At 39.8% G+C, this 22,657-nt stretch overlaps 1 protein-coding gene and 2 long non-coding RNA genes across 5 annotated transcripts; 2 read left to right on the top strand and 1 right to left on the bottom strand.

Moving 5' to 3' along the window:
* Positions 1-8,601: 8,601 nt before the first annotated feature.
* LOC113288390 (probable thiol methyltransferase 2) lies at positions 8,602-10,529 on the bottom strand. Its single transcript, XM_026537414.1, has 8 exons — positions 10,387-10,529; positions 10,145-10,275; positions 9,919-10,005; positions 9,640-9,740; positions 9,460-9,559; positions 9,245-9,291; positions 9,046-9,127; positions 8,602-8,938 (listed from the first exon to the last, which is right to left on the bottom strand). Exons 1-8 carry the CDS (start codon positions 10,505-10,507, stop codon positions 8,900-8,902), a joined length of 708 nt encoding a protein of 235 aa, XP_026393199.1. The 5' UTR covers positions 10,508-10,529; the 3' UTR covers positions 8,602-8,899.
* Positions 10,530-13,689: 3,160 nt separating this feature from the next.
* On the top strand, positions 13,690-14,581 carry LOC113288392. 2 transcript variants are annotated; one of them, XR_003330604.1, is made up of 4 exons: positions 13,690-13,760; positions 14,029-14,169; positions 14,302-14,460; positions 14,543-14,581. It is a non-coding gene; the product is annotated as an uncharacterized LOC113288392 (long non-coding RNA). The 2 variants fall into 2 exon arrangements; XR_003330606.1 differs by having other exon boundaries at positions 13,697-13,798.
* A 56-nt stretch (positions 14,582-14,637) lies between these two features.
* On the top strand, positions 14,638-16,846 carry LOC113288391. 2 transcript variants are annotated; one of them, XR_003330603.1, is made up of 6 exons: positions 14,638-14,680; positions 15,010-15,081; positions 15,456-15,617; positions 15,792-15,982; positions 16,115-16,152; positions 16,758-16,846. It is a non-coding gene; the product is annotated as an uncharacterized LOC113288391 (long non-coding RNA). The 2 variants fall into 2 exon arrangements; XR_003330602.1 differs by lacking the exons at positions 14,638-14,680; positions 15,010-15,081 and having other exon boundaries at positions 15,269-15,617.
* Positions 16,847-22,657: the final 5,811 nt, after the last annotated feature.

The following is a 22,657-nucleotide window of genomic DNA, read 5'->3' as shown; positions in this document are numbered from 1 at the left end:
TCTTCTTGATATACCTACAATGTTTTTGTTTTATTTTAAGTTTGTGAAAAATCAAAACAAAAGTTGTTAAGTGTTTTTGAGTGCGATACGAAGGAAGGTACCTTCGTGATCGTCTTGAGACCTGTCACCCCGCTGGCAAATCCTGGGCCAGAGGATTCCCAGACGGTGGGGGCCGGGGCAACGTTCTAGGATATGGGGGTAAAATATGTACGCACCCATTCCGTCGACCCGTTGCCTTAAGATTGGTTGGGTATCTCTTTCTGCTGGGTGCCTTCCCCCTGGTCCTACACTTATGGACACTGATGGGGGAGCCCTGAGAGATTGTAGATTAACTACTTTCCCCAATATTGTAGGTAGATTCCACAGACTTGATAATTTGAAAGCTTGTTTGATTGATAAGTTGAGGTCTGCAATTCCTCTTCCAGAGATAGAAACATGTGGGCGGTAGGCTCCTTTCTTCTTCTGGTACACTCCCAGCAGATTCAAATCTGCGTTGCTTCTATGGGAAGTATGGTTTGAGCCATTTAGCATTCCAAGGATGCCGGAGGACCTCACCTTTTAGATTACGAAGGTAGTAGAACCATTACCCGCAATGTCGTGGATCATAAACGGTCCTCCCCATGTAGGTGCTAACTTTCCCCATTTCTTTTCTTGCTGATATCGTGGGATTGTTCTCAACACATACTGTCCCTCTACAAAATTTCGTAGCTTTACCTTTTTGTTGTACTCCCTTGCTAGTCTTCGTTGATAATTTTCCATCTTTTGCAATGCTACTTCCCTTCTTCCTCCAAGTCGTCCAACCTTTCTAACATCATATCTGTTGTGAGGTTTTTCTCCCAGGCTTCGGTCTTCGTGGTTGGCATGAGGATTTCCGTAGGTATGACTGCTTCAGCTCCATAAGTAAGAAGAAACGGGGATTCCCCGGTAGCGGACCTTCGTGTTGTCCTGTATGCCCATAAGACATTGTGCAGTTGTTCGCACCATCTTCCCTTATGCTCGTCTAATTGTTTTTTGAGTATAAGGGCGAGGGTCTTGTTGGTAGCTTCCGCTTGTCCGTTGCTTTGAGGGTATAAGGGGGTGGACTTGTTCTTTCTTATTTTAAAGGTGTCGAAGAGCATGTCTATATTTTTTCCCTGTAATTGCTTGCCGTTATCAGACAATTTCAGCAGGTATACCAAATCTGCAAATGATGTTCTGGAATATGAAAGTGAACACATCCGCGTCTCTGATCCTGGCCAAGGCCTTAGCCTCCACCCATTTACTGAAGTAGTCCGTGGCTACTATCAAAAATCGTCTCTTCCTTCTGATCCTTCGATGAAAGGCCCGACGATGTCTACTCCCCATTTTGCAAATGGCGGCGTGGATTTTTTCGCGAAGCGCTGACATTCTTCGCATCGTCGGGACATCCTCGCAGCATCTTGTATCATGGTCGGCCAGTAATATCCTTGCGTTTTTGCCTTGTCAGCTAGTGATCTCATACCGCTATGATTCCCTGCGTCACCATAATGGATATCATTTAGAATTCGATGCCCTTCTTTCGGGACAAGCAGCGTAGTAATGGTCCGAGGAAGGATTTTCATACAGGACCCCGTCCCGAAGATCGTATCTTCCCACTTTGGAGAGCATCTTCTAGCTTGCTTCCGATCCGCAGGTAGGCTTCCTTTGTCGAGGAAGGCATGTATTGTCACCCTCCAGTCATCTTCGTTGCTGAAATCTTCGTCTTGATTTGCTTTTGACAAGATGTCTTCTTCATCAAAGTCGTTATGGATGTCTTCTCCTACTGGTCTTCATATATTCTTCCATCGTATCTTGATTGGTAGCGAAGGAGAATTGAGATGCAATCGAAGGCTCGTATACCCTTGCTATTTTAATACCTTCGGCATTTTTATCCCTCAGCATGGATGATATGTATGCTAGGGCATCCGCGTGCCTGAGGTCCCTTCTGCATAAGTGCCGGAACTTAATGTTCGGGATTTGTGATGCCAATGTTTGGACCAATGCCATGTAAGCTGAAAGGGTGTCATCGTACACATTATATTCGAGCCCATTTGCCGTATGACCAGCTGCGAATCACTTGTCAGCCTTACATCGGTTACCCCCATCTCTATTATTATACGTAGGGCATGTACGACAGCTTCGTATTCAACAATGTTATTGGTATGCTCTTTGAATTCCAATCTAAGTGCCTGTATGATCCTTTCTCCAGTTGGGGTGATAATGACAATACCTATTCCTGCTCCTTATTTTTAGATCCGTCGACGAAGACTTCCCATTGTCTATGACTCGCAGGTTCGAGGATATCCATTGGATCCTTGATTGCTTCCTCGGCTTCCGGTATTCCCTTAATCTCTTCGTCGTTGTCTAGAGGGAGGTCTGCTAAGAAATCTGCCAGAACTTGGGACTTCTGAGAATGTTGAATTTCATGAATGATGTTGAATTGGTCCAGATGGGTGTTCCATTTGGCTATTCGGCCCACTTTTCCCGTGCTTTTGAGGACTGCTTCCAATGGTGCTTTGCATGGTACCCTGACGAAGTGAGTTAGGAAGTAGGTTCTCAGTTTTTGGGTAGCCCATACCAGTGCGAGGATGAGTTGTTCAATCTTAGTATAATTTCTTTCCGCGGAATTGAGTGTCTTGCTGACGTAATAGATAGGCTGTTCTATCTTTGTATTGGTTTTGACTAATACCGCGCTGACTGCGTCCTCCGTCGCTGCTATGTACAGTGCCAAAAACTTCATCAGGGTCTGGCTTCTGCAGGATGGGGATTGAAGCCAGATGTTCTTTGATCCTTTGGAATGCTTCCTCGCATTCGGCGGTCCATTCGAACCTGCTCCCTTTTTTAAGAATATTGAAGAAATGTTTGCACTTGTCCGAAGACCGTGCAATAAATCTGCCCAACGCTGCTATGGACCCATTTAGCTTCTGCACTTTTTAGATTCTTTGGTGACGGCATCTCTACTATGGCTTGAATCTTAGCTGGGTCTACCTCGATGCCCCTTTTCGTCACCAGATAACCGAGGAACTTCCCCGAGGTGACACCGAAAGTACATTTCTTTTCTCCGGATTTACTTTCATGTGATGCTGTCTCATTGCATTGAAGATATTCCTCAGGTCCTGGTGGTGATTTTTACGCAGCTTGCTTTTGACGAGCATGTCGTCCACGTAGACTTCTAGGGTTCCTCCGATCCATGGTTTGAAGATAGCATCGACCATCCTTTGGTATGTTGCCCCTGCGTTTCGGAGCCCGAAAGGCATTCTGGTATAACAATAAAGGCCATGTGGTGTATAGAATGATGTGTGTGGCTGATCTTCTTCTGCCAGGGCTACTTGGTTGTAACCAGAGTATCCGTCCATAAACGACAGCTCCTCGTATCCTTCAACTGCTTCAACCAGTTGATCTATGCTCGGCAGGGGATAACTGTCCTTTGGACATGCCTTGTTGAGATTAGTAAAGTCGATGCATATTCTAACCCCTCCATTTTTCTTAGGAACAATGACCATGTTGGATATCCAGGTAGGGTACTTGACTTCCTTGATAAATCCTGCATCTAGTAGCTTCCGAAGTTCCGTTTCTACCGCCTCATGATATTCTGGAGCCACTTTTCGTATTTTCTGCCTGAACGGGGGCGTGCCCTGTTTGATGCGTAGTTCATGTTGGATTACTTATGGGTCAATCCCCGGAATATCTCCTAACTTCCAGGCGAACACATCCGCATATTCCTTAAGTAATTTGGTTAAGGAATGTTCTCTCCTTTCGCCCATGATGGTCCCAATTTTGACCATCTTCGGGTCTTCTTCCGTTCCTATGTTGATTTCCTTTGTGGGTTCCACTGGTGTGAACATAGGCTTTGGGTTTCCGAGGACTGGGGCGCTCTTTAATTGCTATTTGGCGTGTTTCTGCTCTTTGTTGATTGTTGAGGTACTTGTTTCCGAGCCTCGGACATTACCCTCTTTCGCCAAGCCTTTTCCTGTAGTTTCCTTAAGGAATAGGTCTACGGCTTTCTCTTTCGTGGTTTCTTGATTTCTTACTCTTCGGATTTTTCACTGTTCTTCTTGCTCATTGTTGATATGATCCTGAGTGGCCTGGCATTCTCGTGTAGCGATTCGATCTCCCTTGATCTCCATGATTCCCTCAGGTGTTGGAAATCTGAGGTACTGGTGGTATGTTGCCGCAACTCCTTTGAGCTTGTGTACCCATTGTCGTCCAATAATGGCATTGTAGGGGGAAGGGGTATCCACCACACTGAATCGGGTATCCAGCTTCATGGGCCCTCCGTTAACCTGTAACACAATGTCTCCCAAGGGCTTCGTGGCCGCTCCATTGAATCCGTAGATGGTGTGATAAGAGGTCATCAATTGTTCATCATGGAGCTTCATCCGCTTGAATGCATCATAGAATAGGACATTCACAGAGCTTCCCCCGTCTATGAGGATCTTTTTGAGGTTACATACAGCTATTGGTAATGTTAGGACCAAGGCACGCTCCCGTGAATTTCAACAAATAGGGGACTCATTCGGTCTAAGCCCCATTTATAGCAATTGATGCTTACCACTGGGTCCACGCTTCCTATGGCTTGGCAGATCCTATGCCATCTGTTTGTGTATTCCCTCGTGGTTTCCTTGTAGCCGATTTCTAGTGAAAAGAGCTTATCCATCCCGGTGTTTACAGTCTTGTTGTACATGTATGTTCTTAAGAATTTCTCTGCAAGTTGGTCGTATGAGTGTATGGAGTTTGGTGGCAGATTATCAAACCATGATAACGCCGATCCCTTCAAGCTTGACGGGAAGTATCTACAGAGTACGGCGTCGTTCTGTCCCCATCTAGCTAAGACACGGTTGTAGTACCGAACATGTGCAGCAGGGTCGCTGGACCCATCATAGCATTCGAACGTCGGGACAGGGCATTTCAGGGGAATAGGGGTGTTGGCCAGGCGATGCGTTAGGGGCGTGGAGTTAGCTTCTCTCATGACCTCTTCTAACCTTCCCCACCTTGTTTATTTTTCAATTGCCTGATCTCTGCCATCATCTCATCCCGCAGTTCCTCCATTGCGCGTTGGTGCTCTAAATTCTTCAGCTCATTTCCGTCTGACTCTCCATCGTCATAATCCGGGTCGGATACGCTACGTCTCCTTGTCGCGTCTTCATTAGTCTCTAGGACGAATCTACAGTCTTGGTTTGGATCTGGTGCTTTGGAGCTTGCTTCATCAAGTTGTTGGCTGGTCTTTGTGCTTAGAGCAATCCGCTCCTTTAAATCTTGATTTTCTCTGGCCAACAGAGCTACAACTTCTGCGTAAACCTGTTGGTTCCTCCTCAGTTCCTCGAGCTCAGCCATTAGTTGGTGTGATTGGTTGGACCCCTAATTGGGAGTCCCCGCGCGTGCCGCTACAGCCGTGGCGCCGCCCTCCTCCATGGTCTGTACTAAAGGTGGCAGGGGTTCAGCTTCTGTTGCTGGTGTTTCCAAATTGGAGTGAGCGCCCCTCTGCGGTGCCAGAGCCGCCGGTATGGTTTGATTCTGGTTATTTGTTAGCGGCATTCCAAAGGTTAGCAGATGCGCGGGTTGGAATGTTCTGGATTCATCCACCCTTTCCCTTGGTTGGTTAAGTTGACTCATGGCGAAGGTATTGCTAGCCTCCGCAGCCTTCGGGACTACCGCAGCTTCCCCGTATTTTATCGTTGCTGCTCTGAGAGCCGCCACTGCCACAGAATTAGCGTTCATGGGTGAAGTGATTTCTGCGGTATCCTGCCTTCGATTGGTCATTTTAGTTTTATCTCCTTTCTGTTTGCTTCGGGTGATGATCGGGGTTGTCCGGGGTGTTTCTTTTGACAAAGCTTTGGACTTTCCTTCTTCCTGCGTCTTCTCCATCACGTGCCCTTTTGTTGATGACGAAATCTCGCGTAAACTTGCCTTCTTTACTCACAACACGTTCTCTCTGTATAAATTATTTCAAACAAAAACGGGAATATCCGCGTGAAGCGGGTTAGTTGGCGAAATACAATTTTTCAAGAGGGAATTAATACCCGCAGGCTATAAAATATGGGACATGCGATCCTTAGTATAAAAAAACTATAGCAAATCCGACGGGTATAAAATATGGGTTAAAGTTTTATTAAAGGCGATCCTTAGTATATAAAAAAAACTACGAAAATTGTAAATCCGACGGATTAGGACAATAACCCTTGCTTGGAACAATAACTCTTATCGAAGGCAAAAGGTGGGTTTTTGAACATAATACAGTTGACGAATGATCTATACGGTCCAAGCTGATAAAATCGGAGCAATCATATGCCAAATTAGAATGAAATCACAGGACAAGATAAATCTTTTACCGGGACGAAGTCCCTGTTTCTAGCGCCAAATTGTGGACACACGAACTACGTGGGGGTCCGAATGCCCACAATCAATCGTTAACGTCTAAAGAGACTACGATGATGATACCCTGATGTGGATTCATTGGCTCAAAACCTTCGGGTTTATCATGGCCTCCTCCAACTTCCCCGTGCGTGGCGATCATGCATGGGATACAAGTATTAAAGGAAAACAAAACATATAAGCAAATACATGCGGAGCTAAATGAATGTAAAGTGCTGAAATGTAAATAAGACCAAGGTTTACGTGGTTCAGCACTAAGGCCTACATCCACGGGGTTTGTTGTTCTACTATATTATTCACGGTTACATGAATAGTTGAATGACTTTGGGTTTACATATTTCTCTCCACTAAGGGATTAACTTACCCTTACTATTCTCTCTCTCTCTCTCTCTCCTTCTCTCCTGATGTTTTTTCGATCCCTTTCCTCTTTGTGGAGATTGGGTATTTATAAGGTTGGAACGTGGGACCCATCTCTGAAGACCGTTGGAACCTTATCTTCTCGTGTCCTTGCGTCCATCACGCGGAGGTCTGCGTTTCCCCCTCGATCCCGCGGAGGCATCTTCGCTCGTTCCACAGGTTGGTCGACACGTGCACTGCTCAGAGTGTTTAATGCGGGTAGTTGAGGGGTCTGCTCGTGTCAGACAAGTGTCTTCTTCCCCTGTCAGTCCGTGTCAGCTAACTTTCTCTCCACCGTTGATCTTGGCCCCTCTTCTGGGGATGAGATAAAGCAACTCCTAGGGGTTTATTTGGTGCTTCGTGACGCATCATGTTTTGATGTTTTGGCTTGCATGCTTTCCACGTACCTTTCTGTATACACGTGTCTGATAGTGAGATATATGTGTACACAAGTTGAAAGGAAAATTCAATATTTACATAGAATTATAGTTGTAATGTGAATTTTACGAGAACACAGAGTTTAGTCTTTTATTTGCACCTAGTCTACCTTCCGTTCTGAATGTAGACCGATTGTTCTAAGAACAAACAGTATGGTCACCTGATGCAGTGCAGATCAGGACCATGAGGTCAAATTTATTGGGTACAAAAGTTGAAAAGTTAATGGGGCAGTAACCTTAGATTAATTGGGAATGCCCAATAATCAGTTAAGAGTCTGATTTACACCAAAGAAAGCAAACAGATATAAACTAATGCAGTTCCGTACATTTTGGTTTCTTGGTTAATATAGCGAATCTCTTGTGTAACCATTTCCGGCTGATAACAACAGATATCTACTGTGGTAATATAACGAATCTCTGTGTCTAACCATTTCCAGCTGACAGCAACAGAAATCTACTTCTAGCTTTGCATTGAAGTATTAGTAGGAAGGCCACTATTGAACGTGTTGTATGGTTGAAATCTTGATATGCATTTTTTTTTTCTGAAGCATTTAAGAATATTTACTGTCTAAGAGTAGTACAATATTGTTGGGCATAGGTCACAGACAAAGATAAGCGGATACTACATTATTTTTTGAAACACGGGATACAGTACACCATTATGAATAAGGGGATACTACATTATTTTTTTGAAAAATGGGGTACAGTGCACGCTACATTATTTGGTGGAAGTTGAACATCTTAGAGTCAGATATTTGACAGGACACAGGAGTATTTGATAGGAAAGAGAAGCAAACAAATAACTTTAGAAGTGTTCGGTGCGGACAAAAAGTGGGATTTGAACCCACGCCCTTTCGGATCAGCGCCTTAGACCAACTCGGCCACATCAACATTGTTGGAACGGTAAGCAGATAAAAAATACTCCCCAAAGAACGTATTCTGCAATATCTCATCAAACCACTGTATATGTGTGTTCTTCTTTTGTTACGGACAGCGCAGGATTCAAACACCTCTAACCTATCATTTGAGAGTTCGATCCCAAACCAACTGGGCTATTCTTTGGTTACTGTACTTTTGTGTTACTAAATATGTAAAATTATGGGTAATAAATTTGTGCCAAAAAGGAGAAAACTTCAAATAAACTAATTTATCCAAATTCGTGTTTTTACTGATGCATATTGATCATCTGACCGATGCTCCCATTTACAAACTTTGCTATTATATTCGCAGTGATCTATGTATACATGTACATAAATGAGATTGTATGCGATTGTTTTTGATTGGCATCTGGAATACAACCAATGCCGTTTGGGTTTACATCCAAATCTCATGATGGGCTTTGCAGGGGACCTATCTCTCCAGGCAAGCTTATACATGCATACAGCTGCTATTACAACGATTGGATGAGAAATAGTAAAAGATTTTATTCTATTACAATCTTGATAACAAAGGGTTACATAAAAAGAGCCCTATGTAGGCAGTAAGACAGAATTGAGACGAGGAGAAAAGAGGTGTTACAGACAACAAAATTGAAACTGAACAATTCTGCTGTAACAGCTAAAAGCAGAAAATAATTTTTTTATTCCAACACTCAAGTGACACCTCACACACGCTCTCTGAAACGCTTGTTTATGAGCCAAGATAGATGAAATGTTACTCTAGATCCATAGGGGGTACTCGCTTTCTTTCTGAATTCTTTAAAGACACCTCTTCCATCTCCCAAGCTTCTCGCAACCCTACAAAACCGGAAACAACAAGTTTTGGGCAATCAGAAGTCATAATAATTGTATCATATTTCTTTTACATTCTAAGACATAAAACACCTCCAAATCATATCACATACCCTTCGTAGTCCTACGTGAGCTAGCTCGTTATCTATTGCAGAAGTCGCCTTGAATCCCCAGGGATGCAAAACTTCTTCATATCTGCAGATAAATGTAAATATTCATAAGTTAATCAGATGATACCATAAACACTCATTTATTTGGTACGACAAGCTATATTGAGCTAAAAGTAAAAAAAAAATTGAATTTATAAATTACTCGGCCACAGAAACTTTATAAGGTGGACCTCCATCGCGATCATCAGTCTGCAATATAAAAAAGAAAATGAATCACAGTTAAGTTTAAAAGCATACAAGATTTTATCAGATTTGCATTTAGTTTCTAATTTTCATTGACTAAGTTTTATCATTTGAGAAAACTCAAAGTCAGACAGATATACTTTGTATGAGAAATAAATGGGTCCTTGCTCTTACAGGCCACATTAGAGTTATGAGCTCCCCATCTGGTTTCAACAGCTCATCCATTCGTTTTCCCCAGGATGCTCTCATGCGAGGTTCAAACGCACAGAAAAACCTATAATGTTCCATATTAACGTCAGTAATTAACATGGAGAAATCCACTGAATGAAAGAAGTTGATAAACTATCGACTTACGTATAATCAAATATGAGATCAAATTTCTCAGTTGGACACCAAGTGAAGAAGTCCGCCTCTATAAACTCAAAACATTTTGCATTTGGTGATGACGAAGATATCTGGTGACAAATTAGCAGAAGGTTAGGTAGGTGATTTCATGACACAAAAGAAGTACCAGACGTACGTAAGGTGCTTAGCGGACTAGAACCAGTAGGATAAAGGAGCTTATCAGGTTAGAAACAGTAATCCATGCATGCATGATGCATATATATCTAATTGTCCCGTATGCAACCGTACCTCTCTTGCTCTTTTCAAGGCATTTTCCGATAAATCCAGTCCTACAACATAGCGTTCAAGGTTTGCAATTGCAATCACGTCGTGTCCCTGCCAGTTTGCAATATTTGGTAAGCGGCAAAATATATAATTAAGGGAAAACATATAATTTTATAAAACCACCACACTATGCATCTGTCCAGGCGGCAGATTCCAAAACTCAAGTTGTAAAGAGAAGTGTGAAACTCACAGACCCACATCCAGGGACTAGAACTCTGCCTTTGGGAAGGGTTTCCTTGTCAAGAAGTTCTAGCACTATAGGCGTTAGCTGACCCAAATCCCATGGTGTCACTCGTTGCTCCCAGCATTTGTCCCAACCACCTGAAATTTCCAAAACTAAAACCACCACTCACAAAAAACAATGGAAGCCTAACAGCTAACACAAAAATAAAATAAAATAAATCTAATCAATTTGACGAGCACAATCGTTACCTCCCGAGTACTCATGTATGATACCCTGCATTTTTTCCACCTTGGAACGAAATGTTGCAGAATTACTTGAATGATTTTCTTCTCCTCTTTTTTCTTCCATTTTTGTGTTTGCTGTTGTCATCGAAATGAAGGGTTTATTTATAGGGAAAAGACCCGACTAGGAAGGCAAACTTATGGGTAGTCGAAGTATTAATGCAGGGACGAAAACGCAAAGGCCAAGGATACGGACTGCGAACAGTTAAAATGAGAAAAAGATTAGAGTATAAAACAGGAAACATTTAAATGAGAATCACAGTTGTCATGTAAATCTTACGTAAAGAAAGCAAACAGATAAGTATTAACTATTAACTAATGCACTATGGCTACCTAATGAGAAATTAATGGGGCAGTAACCTAATAAACTTAAGAGTCTGATTCACACCAAAGGAAGCAAACAGATAAGTATAAACTAATGCAGTTTCGTACATTTTGGTTTCTTGGTGATAATATAGAGAATCTCTTGTTTAACCATTTTCGGCTGATAACAACAGATATCTACTGTGATAATACAACGAATCTCATTGTCTAACCACTACGGGAAAAATATACATCTACAATTGGAGATTTACAACACTTCGCTATACATCATAGAAAGTCCTATGTTTTACAACTGGTTTCAAAGGAAGAGTTGTCGTATATCATCACTACCAACTCTTAGGAATAAGGGGTTGCGCTAAGAAAACAAACGACAACTCCTTTAGCAAAACTGTTGTGACGACATTTAGGTATAACAACTTTGTTTCATAAGTGTAGTGACTTAGCCTATCACAATTCTCACAAGTGTTGTTGAAGAACACAAAAACATGAACCTAATGCATGGATGTCTAGCTCATCAACCATCCTTACAGTTCACAAGTTTAGTTTTTTTTTTTTAATAGAAACGTATAACAACACTTATAAGTGTTGTTGAAGTTAAAATATAGAATGTGGGAAAAAATGAGGTTTGGGGGATTCGACGGCCAGGTTTCGATCTTGGATCCGGGTACGCATACAATATGCAGAAATATGATTTTTTTAATGTTTCGTAGAATATATCGAAGGAATCTTACCTGTAAATGGAATATTCTGATGGAATCTTATCTGTAGATTGGTGAATTCATCGTTCCTATAAAGTTTTCGACTTATAATAGTCCACTCGCGACCAACTATCGAGCTCAGAGCCTGGTTAAGTGTCTAATTTGTAGTGTGTTTAAGGTTTCGGAGAATATTCAGATGAAATCTTACTTGTAGATGGGTGGATTCATCGTTCTTACGCAGTTTCCGACTTATTGTAGTCTACTCGCGGCCAGATTTTGAGCTCGTAGCCAGGTTCAATGTCGAAGTTAACAAATTTGTGGTGTGTTTAAGGTTTCGGAGAATATTCCGATGGAATCTTAGTTGTAGATGAATGAATTCATCGTTTTTAGGAAGTTCAAACCGACATTGAGCTTCAAATTTATCGATTCGATGATGTATCATGCTAAGTTTGAAGTCAGAACTCTCCCAGAGCTTCATGATTCATAGTTTCTATGTCGTTATACCATATTTGAAGTTCGAATCGACTCTGAGATTCATATTTATCGATTTCGATGATGTATCATGCCAAGTTTGAAGTTAGAACCCTCCTGAAGCTTCATGATTCATAGTTTGTTTGTCGTTATACCGAATTTGAAGTTCGAATCGACATTGAGATTCATATTTATCGATTTCGATGATGTATCATGCTAAGTTTGAAGTCAGAACCCTCCCAGAGCTTCTTGGTTCATATTTTCTATGTCGTTATACCATATTTGAAGTTCGAATCGACTCTGAGATTCATATTTATCGATTTCGATGATGTATCATGCCAAGTTTGAAGTTAGAACCCTCCTGAAGCTTCATGATTCATAGTTTGTTTGTCGTTATACCGAATTTGAAGTTCGAATCGACATTGAGATTCATTTATCGATTTCGATGATGTATCATGCTAAGTTTGAAGTCAGAACCCTCCCAGAGCTTCTTGGTTCATATTTTCTATGTCGTTATACCATATTTGAAGTTCGAATCGACTTTGAGCTTCATATTTATCGATTTCGATGATATATCATGCTACGTTTGAAGTCAGAACTCTCCCGGAGCTTCATGATTCATAGTTTCTATGTCGTTATACCATATTTTAAGTTTAAATCGACTCTGAGATTTATATTTATTATCGATTTCGATGATGTATCATGCCAAGTTTGAAGTCAGAACCCTCTTGGAGCTTCATGATTCATACTTTATTTGTCGTTATACCTAATTTCGAATCGACATTGAGATTCATATTTATCAATTTCGATGATGTATTATGCTAAGCTTGAAGTCAGAACCCTCCTGGAGCTTCCCGATTCATAGTTTGTATGCCATTATGCCACATTTGAAGTTCGAGTCGACACTGAGCTTTATATTTATCAATTTCGATGATGTATCTTGCTAACCCTAGTTAAAATAAACCGAAAGCAAAAAAATAAAGCACAAAAGCACAAATCGAAATTACAAAAAAAAAGAACAAAAAAACACACAAAGAGCTTCATATTTATCGATTTCAATGGTGTATCCTGAGAACCCGAGTCTTCCGGTGTGAACTAAAGCTACTTCATGACATGTATGGATAGTCGAAATTACTTCACGACTTATGTGACTAGTCGAAATTCAATCCGGAAGCACATAGAGAAAGCACAAAGAAACACACAAAGAAAACACACTTTCCTTGATCCGTATGACAGTCTCAAATCAAATCTCCACCGTCCAAAGATATCCCTAATCCGTATGACCATATTTAAATCAAATCTTGGCCGTTTAAAGATAGGTATATAGAAGATCAAAAGAAAATTTCTCACGGTTTCTTCATTTTCCTCTCTTATCTTCGTCTCTAACCTTATCTTCCGCCTCCCTTGCAAAAGAAAACCCTAACTCACCACATAATCTATTTCTCGATCACTCTCTTATGTAAAAAAACTTACGGAAGTTGTAGATCGGTTCTTTCAAATTGCAATGGCTTCTTTGAAACTCATTTTCTCTTCTTATTCTCTCTTCTTCTTTCTTCTTTTTCGTTCTTCTTCTCTGCTCTTCTTCAGTTGAAAATCGAGAGGTGAAATTGAGGTATGGCTTGAGGAAATTTAAATCGTGAGGATGTATAAAAGAAGAAGGAGTTGGTGTTTCTGCTAATTATGAAGAAGAAGATTGAGTCCTGTTATGAATCGAGAACTAGGGTTTTCTTAGTGAATCGTTAATTGAGTTAGAAATTGAGAAATTAAAGATGGATTTTGTTCATATTGAAGATTCGAACACGAATTTCTGAAGATTTGTCACCATGGGTGCCTTAACTATCAATAGCTGTAAGCGTCGTAACGATTATCTTAACTTAAATTATGCGGTAAATTATTTTCAATCTCCAAGTTATGTTATTGATTTTTGTGTTTTTTTTAGTTTCTCAGGAACCCTAGTTCCCAATTTTGTTTTGTAACTCTTAGTTCCTTCTAATTTTGTTTTGAATGGTCTTCCTTTTTAGCCATTTGAGGTCTAATTGCGGTCTATTTTAGATTTCTTCTGTCTTCTAAGCTCTCTATTTTGAATCTGACTTGATTCTTATTTCCTTTACATCAGGACGGAGGAAGGCTTAAAGTCTAACTTTCGGAAGGACTCTCTGAGGATTGCAGCTTAGATGTACAACCTGTAATTAAGTACAGACAAAATGGCGTTATCTTTTAACACATGGAAGTAGAGAGAACTCAATCACTCATTCAGGTATATATTGACAATAAAAAGTAGCTTCAATTTACAAATCTGTTGTATTTCTGATGTGTTGGTATGATTTTAATGTTGGAGGGGTGTTTTGGGTGTGAGAAGGTATTGACTGTTTGATCTGGGTTGATACAGAACACCACCAAGCTGGTTGGAGATTTCTTCTCCTGAGGTTGCTGTTGGAATCCACAAAGACAATATTGATCATGTTCTAAAACATATCATCTTATGTCACGGCGTTGGTTTGCCCATGCTTCTCCTACTCTTTTCAATGCAAGGACACCAAGGCCTCAAGTATGTTATGTTTTTTCTTTGTTTGTTATTTTGATATTAGGATTAATTTTCTGACTAATTGAGGTTTTGTTGGAATTTGTAGTTGAGTAGAGGCTTCCATGTGTGCATGATAGAGGACAATATTAAAGGAATATACGACACTTTGAAGGAGTGTGCTGTTATTAGTAAATCTTCTGGAGGAATTGGAGTTTCTGTACACAACATCGATGCCACTAGTCTTGTAAGTGGTTTTGTCTTTTGATTTAGGGTTTTTGTTTTTGTTCATGATAAATTGGTTGTTTTATTGTGTAAATTTAAATTTGTTGTTGTCATGATTTGCGGAGTGTAAATTGCTCGTGTCAGTTTATTTGCCCTTGACGACATAGATCTCAGTCCTGGAACTGAAAAGTAGTAGTATTGGTGGGAGGTTGGAAATTCAATGGTTTGTGGGAAAAATCATGTAGGGCTTCAACCTTAATCTTATCGAGCTTGGACCTTGTGAGAGAGAAAAGTTTGTTGGATTTGTGGAGAGAATATGAATTAACGATGTGAAATTTCTTCTACTTGCAGAGCTTTGAAGGATCTTTCTCTGGATGGAACACTGGCTCCTGAAATTTGTAATCTTTTGTACACGAAGTTGATGTAAGCATCTGTGAGCACTAGCCTAGTTTCTTTAGTTATATTAACCCACTTGTGCAAGGATGTTAACTGAGCTTTTCCCACTGCGCAACAACTCATTCTCTGGAACCAATCCCTATAGAAATTAAAGAATTTGGACCCGAGTTCAACAATTTCGATGGACCTATTCCATCCAACCTTAGCGATAAATTGTCCCTTGTCATCCTTTGAGTATAAGCTATTGGATCTGATGTTTTATTATGCTCTTCTTGCTTTGACAAGCTAGATGTGCTCCGCGTTAACTGCTTACAGAGTGCTGATTCTCAACAACTTATTAATTTCCTCTATGAGTGCTGATTCTGTATATGCTTTTCTGCTTCCCGGGCTACGCAAATCAGATAGTGTCACTGGGTAGGAGAAAGTTCAGCACAGATTTTCAGACTGCTAAAGGCGTTGATGTTCTTTGGATTTATAGTGACGGTTAGCATCCTCTTTATGTTTGTGAATCTTAAAGTTGGTGACATCTTTGCGAGCAAAGAGCACAACAGCTGATCCAAATGGTACCCCTTTTCTTCTCTTATTGACATGAGAAACAAACCACACAGATAGATAAAGTTATAGTTAATGATTTTCTGATACCAAATTGTGTAAGAAACCTATATGGCCTTTTTATTTGTTGTTGTGAAATTTTAACTGCTGTTTTACTAGAAATTCAATCGTGGTATATGATGCAGCATTGATTGATGAATGGAGAATACACAAGAAGCAAGTTATGGCTTCATGACCTTGCTGGAAGTGAGAGATTAGCCAAGCCAGACGTTTAAGGAGATCCGCTGAAAGAAACTCAAATTATTAACAGATCCTTATCTGCACTGGGAGGTGTGATAGCAGCGCTGGCGACCAAAATCCCACATATTCCTTTCAGGTTATCTTTTATGAGGATATATGATGAAGATACAAATTTAATATTGTTAATTTTGCTTGTTTGATATGATTATAATTTTCTACTTAATGCCAAAATAACATTCTGATTTTTGAATATTCCCAATTTGTGCAGGAATTCAAAGCTCACTCACTTGCTCCAAGATTCTCTAGGTATTTTTCATTCTTCCCTAATTAATTTTGAAGTTATTGAAACTGGACTGAGGATTGAGTTTCTCTATTGTTTATATTGCATATGCCATAATAATTACCACTCCAACTAATCACATCAGCAATAACATCCCATGGAAAATTTTCGGCCATCCTTTGACTTTATAAGATCCCATGGAAATTTTGTCATGAGAACAAAAACAAATCAACAATCGCTGCTACGAAATGAACACCAAATTTTCTTAACCATTAGGACCATAATGTAGCTTACAATTCCAAAGTGGAATTCCGTGGCAGCCCGCTCTATCAATATGTAGTTTTTCCATTTTTGTTATTACTTCATCTTGTTTCAGGTTCAAGCTGTTGCATGGAATTCACATCTGCCTAATTATTTTCTTAGTGTGTTTACTTGACTCTTGCTATGTGAGCATTCCCACATAGCAGAAAACTGTAAATACAGTTGCAACAACCTAGTATCACTGATCTGAAAGCCTAACAAATGCAAATATGTGGGAACCTAGGATGTCTTTGATGAAAAACTTAATGCTTGCAGAAACTTCAGTCTTATTTTTCAGTCTCTCATATGTGGTTCAAACTTTGAATTGTAGGGTGACAATTGCTTTTCAATAAAGCAACAACTTGTAACATACAGAAGCAGCTGTAAACTGGAGAATGTGGACCAAGTTGAAGAAAATCTCTTTCCATGAGTCTCGAGTCTAACCAACCATCTTCAGCATCAGTTTTCAATAGCTGGTTGTATATGAATGAATAGTTACTCTTTTGTACTTTAATCCGCACCTAGTTGTTCCATCTATGGAATAAATTTGCGCACGTACGATTTATATGATATTTTTAGTCATGTTCAAAGAATCTACCATTTTATTTTCTTTCGTTGCGCAACACACTTTCATACAAGGTGATTTGAAGTTAGCTAGGTAATGCAATTGGAGTGGTAGGTTAACTTGAATGAATGTAAATGTGCTACACTGGCATGTTAATGTGAATGTGAAATACTTTCGGCAATTCATGCAATTCGGTTTCAGCTATAATTTTTTTTTTCAAAATAGTTTTATGCACACAACTTCTAATAAGAGTTGTATTCCATATTTCAACTACACATACCAAAGGTTGTGAAAAATGTCTTTACGACATAACCACGTGCTGTCTAAGATAGTTCGACAATTCATACAAGTGTTGTGCAAATATTATTCATAATACTGGTAATTGTTGTTGTATATGTTTCTACGATATACTACTTATGTTGTCCACGATTGTTCTACAATACAAACAAGAGTTGTGTTAGGTTATCAAAAAAAATCGAAAGAGAATCACAACATTGACAAACTATTGTCGAACCATGAATCACATCACCCTTTACAACACTTTTCATCCATTGTAGAAAAACTTGGACTTTCTACAATACCCCCGTTCCACAATGCATGGAATGGAGTTGTCGTAGGGGTACTGCAACTCTTATCTTGTGTCGTCAATGATGTTTTTTCCCGTAGTGAACCATTTCCAGCTGATAACAACAGAAATCTACTTCTAGATTCGCATCGAAGTATTAGGAAGGCCAAACGTGCTGTATGGTTGAAAACTTGATATGCCAAAGAGTACATATTTGTTGGGCATGGGTCACAGGAATAAGAGGAATACTACATTATTTTTCACATAATGAGGTGGATGTGCATGTGAGCCAAATATTTGGAAAAGCTTGCTTAGGCAAGCCTAATTGTCCAAAACTTATTGATTATCCCAGGATAAAATTTCTAATTAGCCCATTAATACGACATATTCACATGATTTCTTCTGATTTTGATAAATTCTTTTGAAGTTTGTCATTTTATGTTTAGGTTAGAAATTAGAGTCAACAATGGAACTTACCCCCACTCCACCACAACCTGATCAATTTAGGTCATGTTGTTTCCAAATACTTACCCAGATTTGGCCCATGTGTAAACTAAAAATTAGCCCAATATCAAAATCTATTAACATTAGGGGTGTGCAATAGACGGACGGATGCGGATTAGGGGTCACTCGCATCCAATCCGTCAAAGCTGCGGATTTGGAAAATCCAAACGTATCCGGCCCAATCATCCATGAATTTGACATCCACGGATCAACGGGTGATATGGACTGGATGCGGATTAACCGCGGGTTTAGTAAAAAAAAAACAACCTAATTCTACATAATAGGAAAACAGTTCAGAAACGAAGGAAGAAGAGGCACATGAGTGCAAACTTGTTTTTCAAAAGTTTAGCCTGTGTGGGGAAACTCTAAATTCTCAATATCTCTATTATGGAACTGGAAACAACTTTTCTTTCTATGACTTTTATCTTACTGAATACAATCACCATGCAAAGCAAAAGAATACCTTTCAGCTCTTTCTTAGACGGCGTCAGAGTAGCTTCATGTTGATGAGAAGGTGTCCAACGTTTAGTGAGAAATCCCTTGTGATCATTTAAATGCCAATCTGGTAGGAATGTTAAAAGAAGATAATGTCAGCTTCACTAAAACTCAAATTTGATAAATTTTAAAGCAAAAAAACAGGTAAAGGATAAATACCAGTAAATGATGTGAAGATTTTCTTATGGAATCACTGACAACGGCGGAATAACGGATCTTGAGATATTATGATGAATAATAAGCACAAGCAACTATAATATTACAATAAAGATAAATCAACTCACAAGACACAAGATTTATAGTGGTTCGACCAATACATACAACTTGTATATATTGTCTACTTCCACTTTGAACCACACTAACTCAAATCCACTATGAAGAAAAAATGATTACAACGTTGTGTGAATCCCAGCAAACCCTTGGTTACACCGCAACAATTACCAGAGACGATAACCTTGTCTCTTGTTCCTCACCAATATGCTCTCACAATGAAACCCTAGCTTTTTACCCTAAAATCTATACAAGAAAGAACTCTCTTTTCTCTCTAAAACAATTTTCTTCACCCAATTATACAAGGTTACCTATTTATATAGGTTACAAACTTGGCCACCAAGAATTCTAGCCGTTTTAGGAAACCCCTTTCCCAAAACAGCCGCGGCGAACTTAGGAAATAATTAGTCTTCAATTAACTAACAATCTCCCACTTTGAAGACTCATTTATTATCTTCAATTCTCCTTTTCTTCAACTTTGGATTTGACGGTGCTAAAACATCTTCATGTCAGTGTGGATCCCTCCCAGATCCTCATTCTGAGAGATCAACTAAAGCCTTGAAGAGCTTTAGCTTGTCTGATGTAACTCCCTTGGTAAACATATCCGCCAGATTCATCGAACCAAGAATCTTCTCGAGCTTCAACTCTCCTTCTTCTAAGAGATCCCGAATGAAATGATAAATAATATTTATATGCTTCGTCCTAGCATGATAGGTTGAGTTCTTGGATAAACGTATAGCGCTTTGACTATCGCTAAACAGAACATTATCTCCTTGTTCCTTTCCCAACTCATCTAACAAACCTCGTAACCAAATCATCTCCTTGCTCGCTTCTGTTACTGCTACGTACTCCTCTTCCGTAGTAGACAATGTTACCAACTTTTGTAACCCTGAGTTCCAACTCACTGCCGCTGGCCCCATAGTATAAACATAACCGGTTGTACTTCTCCTTTTATCTACATCACCTACGAAGTATGTATCCACATAACCACTCAAGATAGAACCACCTTTTCCATAACATAACGGTATGTTTATGTTACCTCTCAAATACCTGAGAATCCACTTCACAGCTTCCCAATGTTGTTTTCCTGGGTTGCTTGCATATCTACTCACTACTCCCACTGCATGTGCAATATACGGTCTCGTGCACACCATAGCATACATTACACTCCCAATAGCCGAAGAATATGGTACATTGTCCATGTACTCCTTTTCTTCATCTGTCTTCGCACACTGCATACTTGAAAGACGAATTTGACTTCCAAGTGGAGAACTAATTGGTTTAGCATTCTCCATATTGAACCTTTTCAACACTCGTTCAATATATTCAGCCTGACAAAGCATAAGTACACCCTTAGATCTGTCTCTTATGATCCTCATACCAAGAATCTGCTTTGCTTCACCAAGATCTTTCATAGAAAACTCACTTGCTAATTGTTTCTTCAAATTATCAACTTCTTGTAGAGATGTTCCGGAAACCAACATATCATCCACATACAGTAATAATATGATGTAGTCAGGACCGCACCTTTTGAAGTAACAACAATGATTTGCATTACACCGTGAGTAACCACCTCCATGCATGAAGTTATCAAACTTCTTGTACCACTGTCTCGGGGCTTGTTTTAAGCCATACAAACTCTTATTTAGCTTTCACACCATCTCTTCCTTGCCTTTTACTATGAATCCTTCTGGCTGCTTCATGTAAATTTCTTTATCTAGGTCACCATGAATAAAATTTGTCTTTACATCCAACTGTTCAAGGTAGAGATATTCAGAATCCACTAGACTTAACACTACTCAAATGGTAGTCATCTTCACAACTGGAGAAAATATCTCGTTGTAATCAACACCAGGTTTTTGCTGGAAACCTTTCACAACCAATCTTGCCTTGTAGCGAATATCTCCATTTTCTTCAGACTTCATCTGATAAACCCACTTGTTATACAACTCCTTCTTACCTCTTGGTAATTTTACTAACACCCAAGTGTCATTCTCCTCAAGTGAATTCATCTCATCTTCGATAGCAAGTTTCCACTTGCCTGAATCATCAGCCGCTAGTGCTTCTTTAATATCTTCAGGTTCACCTCCATCCGTAAGTAATAAATAACTCAGATCATACCTTGGGTTTGGTTTTGGAGTTCTTGATGATCTTCGTACTTCTTGTGGAACTATAAGAGTAACTCTCACTGCAGCAGAAGTATCTTCACCTTGTACTTCTCTGTCATCATCAACACCATGCCCTTCTTGTACCATAATTTTTCCAGAAACATCATCATTATCGATATACAACTCCTTATCGACGTTGTTTGATCCGAAATCTTCAACTTGTGTTTTATTCATGTCCTTGAAAAGCTCATTCTCATTAAAAATGACGTCTCTACTTATAGTAACTTTGTGACCCTCGTGGTCCCAAAGTTTATACCCAAAAGCGTCATTTCCGTAACCAAGAAATATACACTTCTTTGCTTGAGTACCTATCTTATACCTCTCACCGGCACTAAGATGAACATAACCAACACAACCAAAAACTTTCAAATATGAAAGATTTACCTTTTTGTCGGTCCAAACTTCCTCTTCTGGTATCTTCATATCTAATGGAATGCTAGGTGTCCTATTGATTAGATAAGCAACCGTCTCTGTTGCATGTGCCCAGAAGGTCTCGGGAAAACCAGACTGCAACCTCATGCACCTAGCACGTGCATTCAACGTCCAATTCATACGTTTTTCTATTCCATTCTCCTGTGGCGTCCTTGAAACTTTCCTCTCCAAACGAATTCCATTTGTATCACATAATTGTAATAATTATTTTTTGTCATACTCACCACCGTTGTATGACCTTAGACACTTCAACTTCAGACCAGTTTCTGTTTCAACCAAAGCTTTCCACTTCTTAAACACTTCATACACCTCGAACTTATTCTTCATGAAGTAAAGACACACCTTCCTTGAGTGATCATCAATAAAGGTGACATAATATTGGAACCCGCTGTGAGATGCAACATCAATTGGTCCCCATACATCAGTATGAACCAAATCAAGTTTCTCACTTTTCAAGGCTCTGCCGCCTCTGCTCAAACTAACCCATTTTTGCTTTCCAAGAACACAGTTTTCACAAAAACTCATATCAACAGACTTCACCTTAGGTAGATATCCTCCCGAACATAGAATCTTCATGTTCTTCTCATTCATGTGCCCTAATATTCTATGCCATAAGTTAGTGTCTTCACCACTACTAGCCACTGCTGAAGTAGTTCCATCTGAAGTCCGGTATAGAGTACCCACTCTAAATCCACGAGCTAATACCATAACTCCTTTCTTCATTTTCTAATTGTGTTTCGTAAGCACAACTTCACAGTCGTTATCACAAACATGGCCCACAGACACCAAGTTCTTCTTCAAATTTGGAACGTGTCATACATCCTTCAATTTCCATGTCGAACCGTTGACTTTCAAGATCACATCACCCAAACCAATGATGTCGCATGCTTCACCGTCACCTAAGAATACTTGGCCATAGTATCCTTCTTTATAAGAGATCATAATACTCTTATCACCCGTTGCATGGAAAGAAGCTCCCGAGTCTATAATCCAAGACTCATCTTGCTTGTCCTTAGAGAGTAGTAGAAAACCTTCCGTAATCACCTTCTTGTTATCAACAAGGACCTTCACCGGTTCCGCAGCTGCAGCTACGTTGACCTCTTCTTGATTACCTTTTTTTCTACCATTATTAGCACCTTTGTTTTCCGGACAATCGCTCTTGAAGTGTCCTACTTTATTACACGCAAAACACTCAACAACACCTCTAGTCCGGGATTGAGATATCCCCCTAG

Source organism: Papaver somniferum, chromosome 6 (assembly GCF_003573695.1).
Source record: "Papaver somniferum cultivar HN1 chromosome 6, ASM357369v1, whole genome shotgun sequence".
Classification (NCBI taxonomy): domain Eukaryota; kingdom Viridiplantae; phylum Streptophyta; class Magnoliopsida; order Ranunculales; family Papaveraceae; genus Papaver; species Papaver somniferum.
This window is presented reverse-complemented; position numbering and strand designations above follow the sequence as displayed.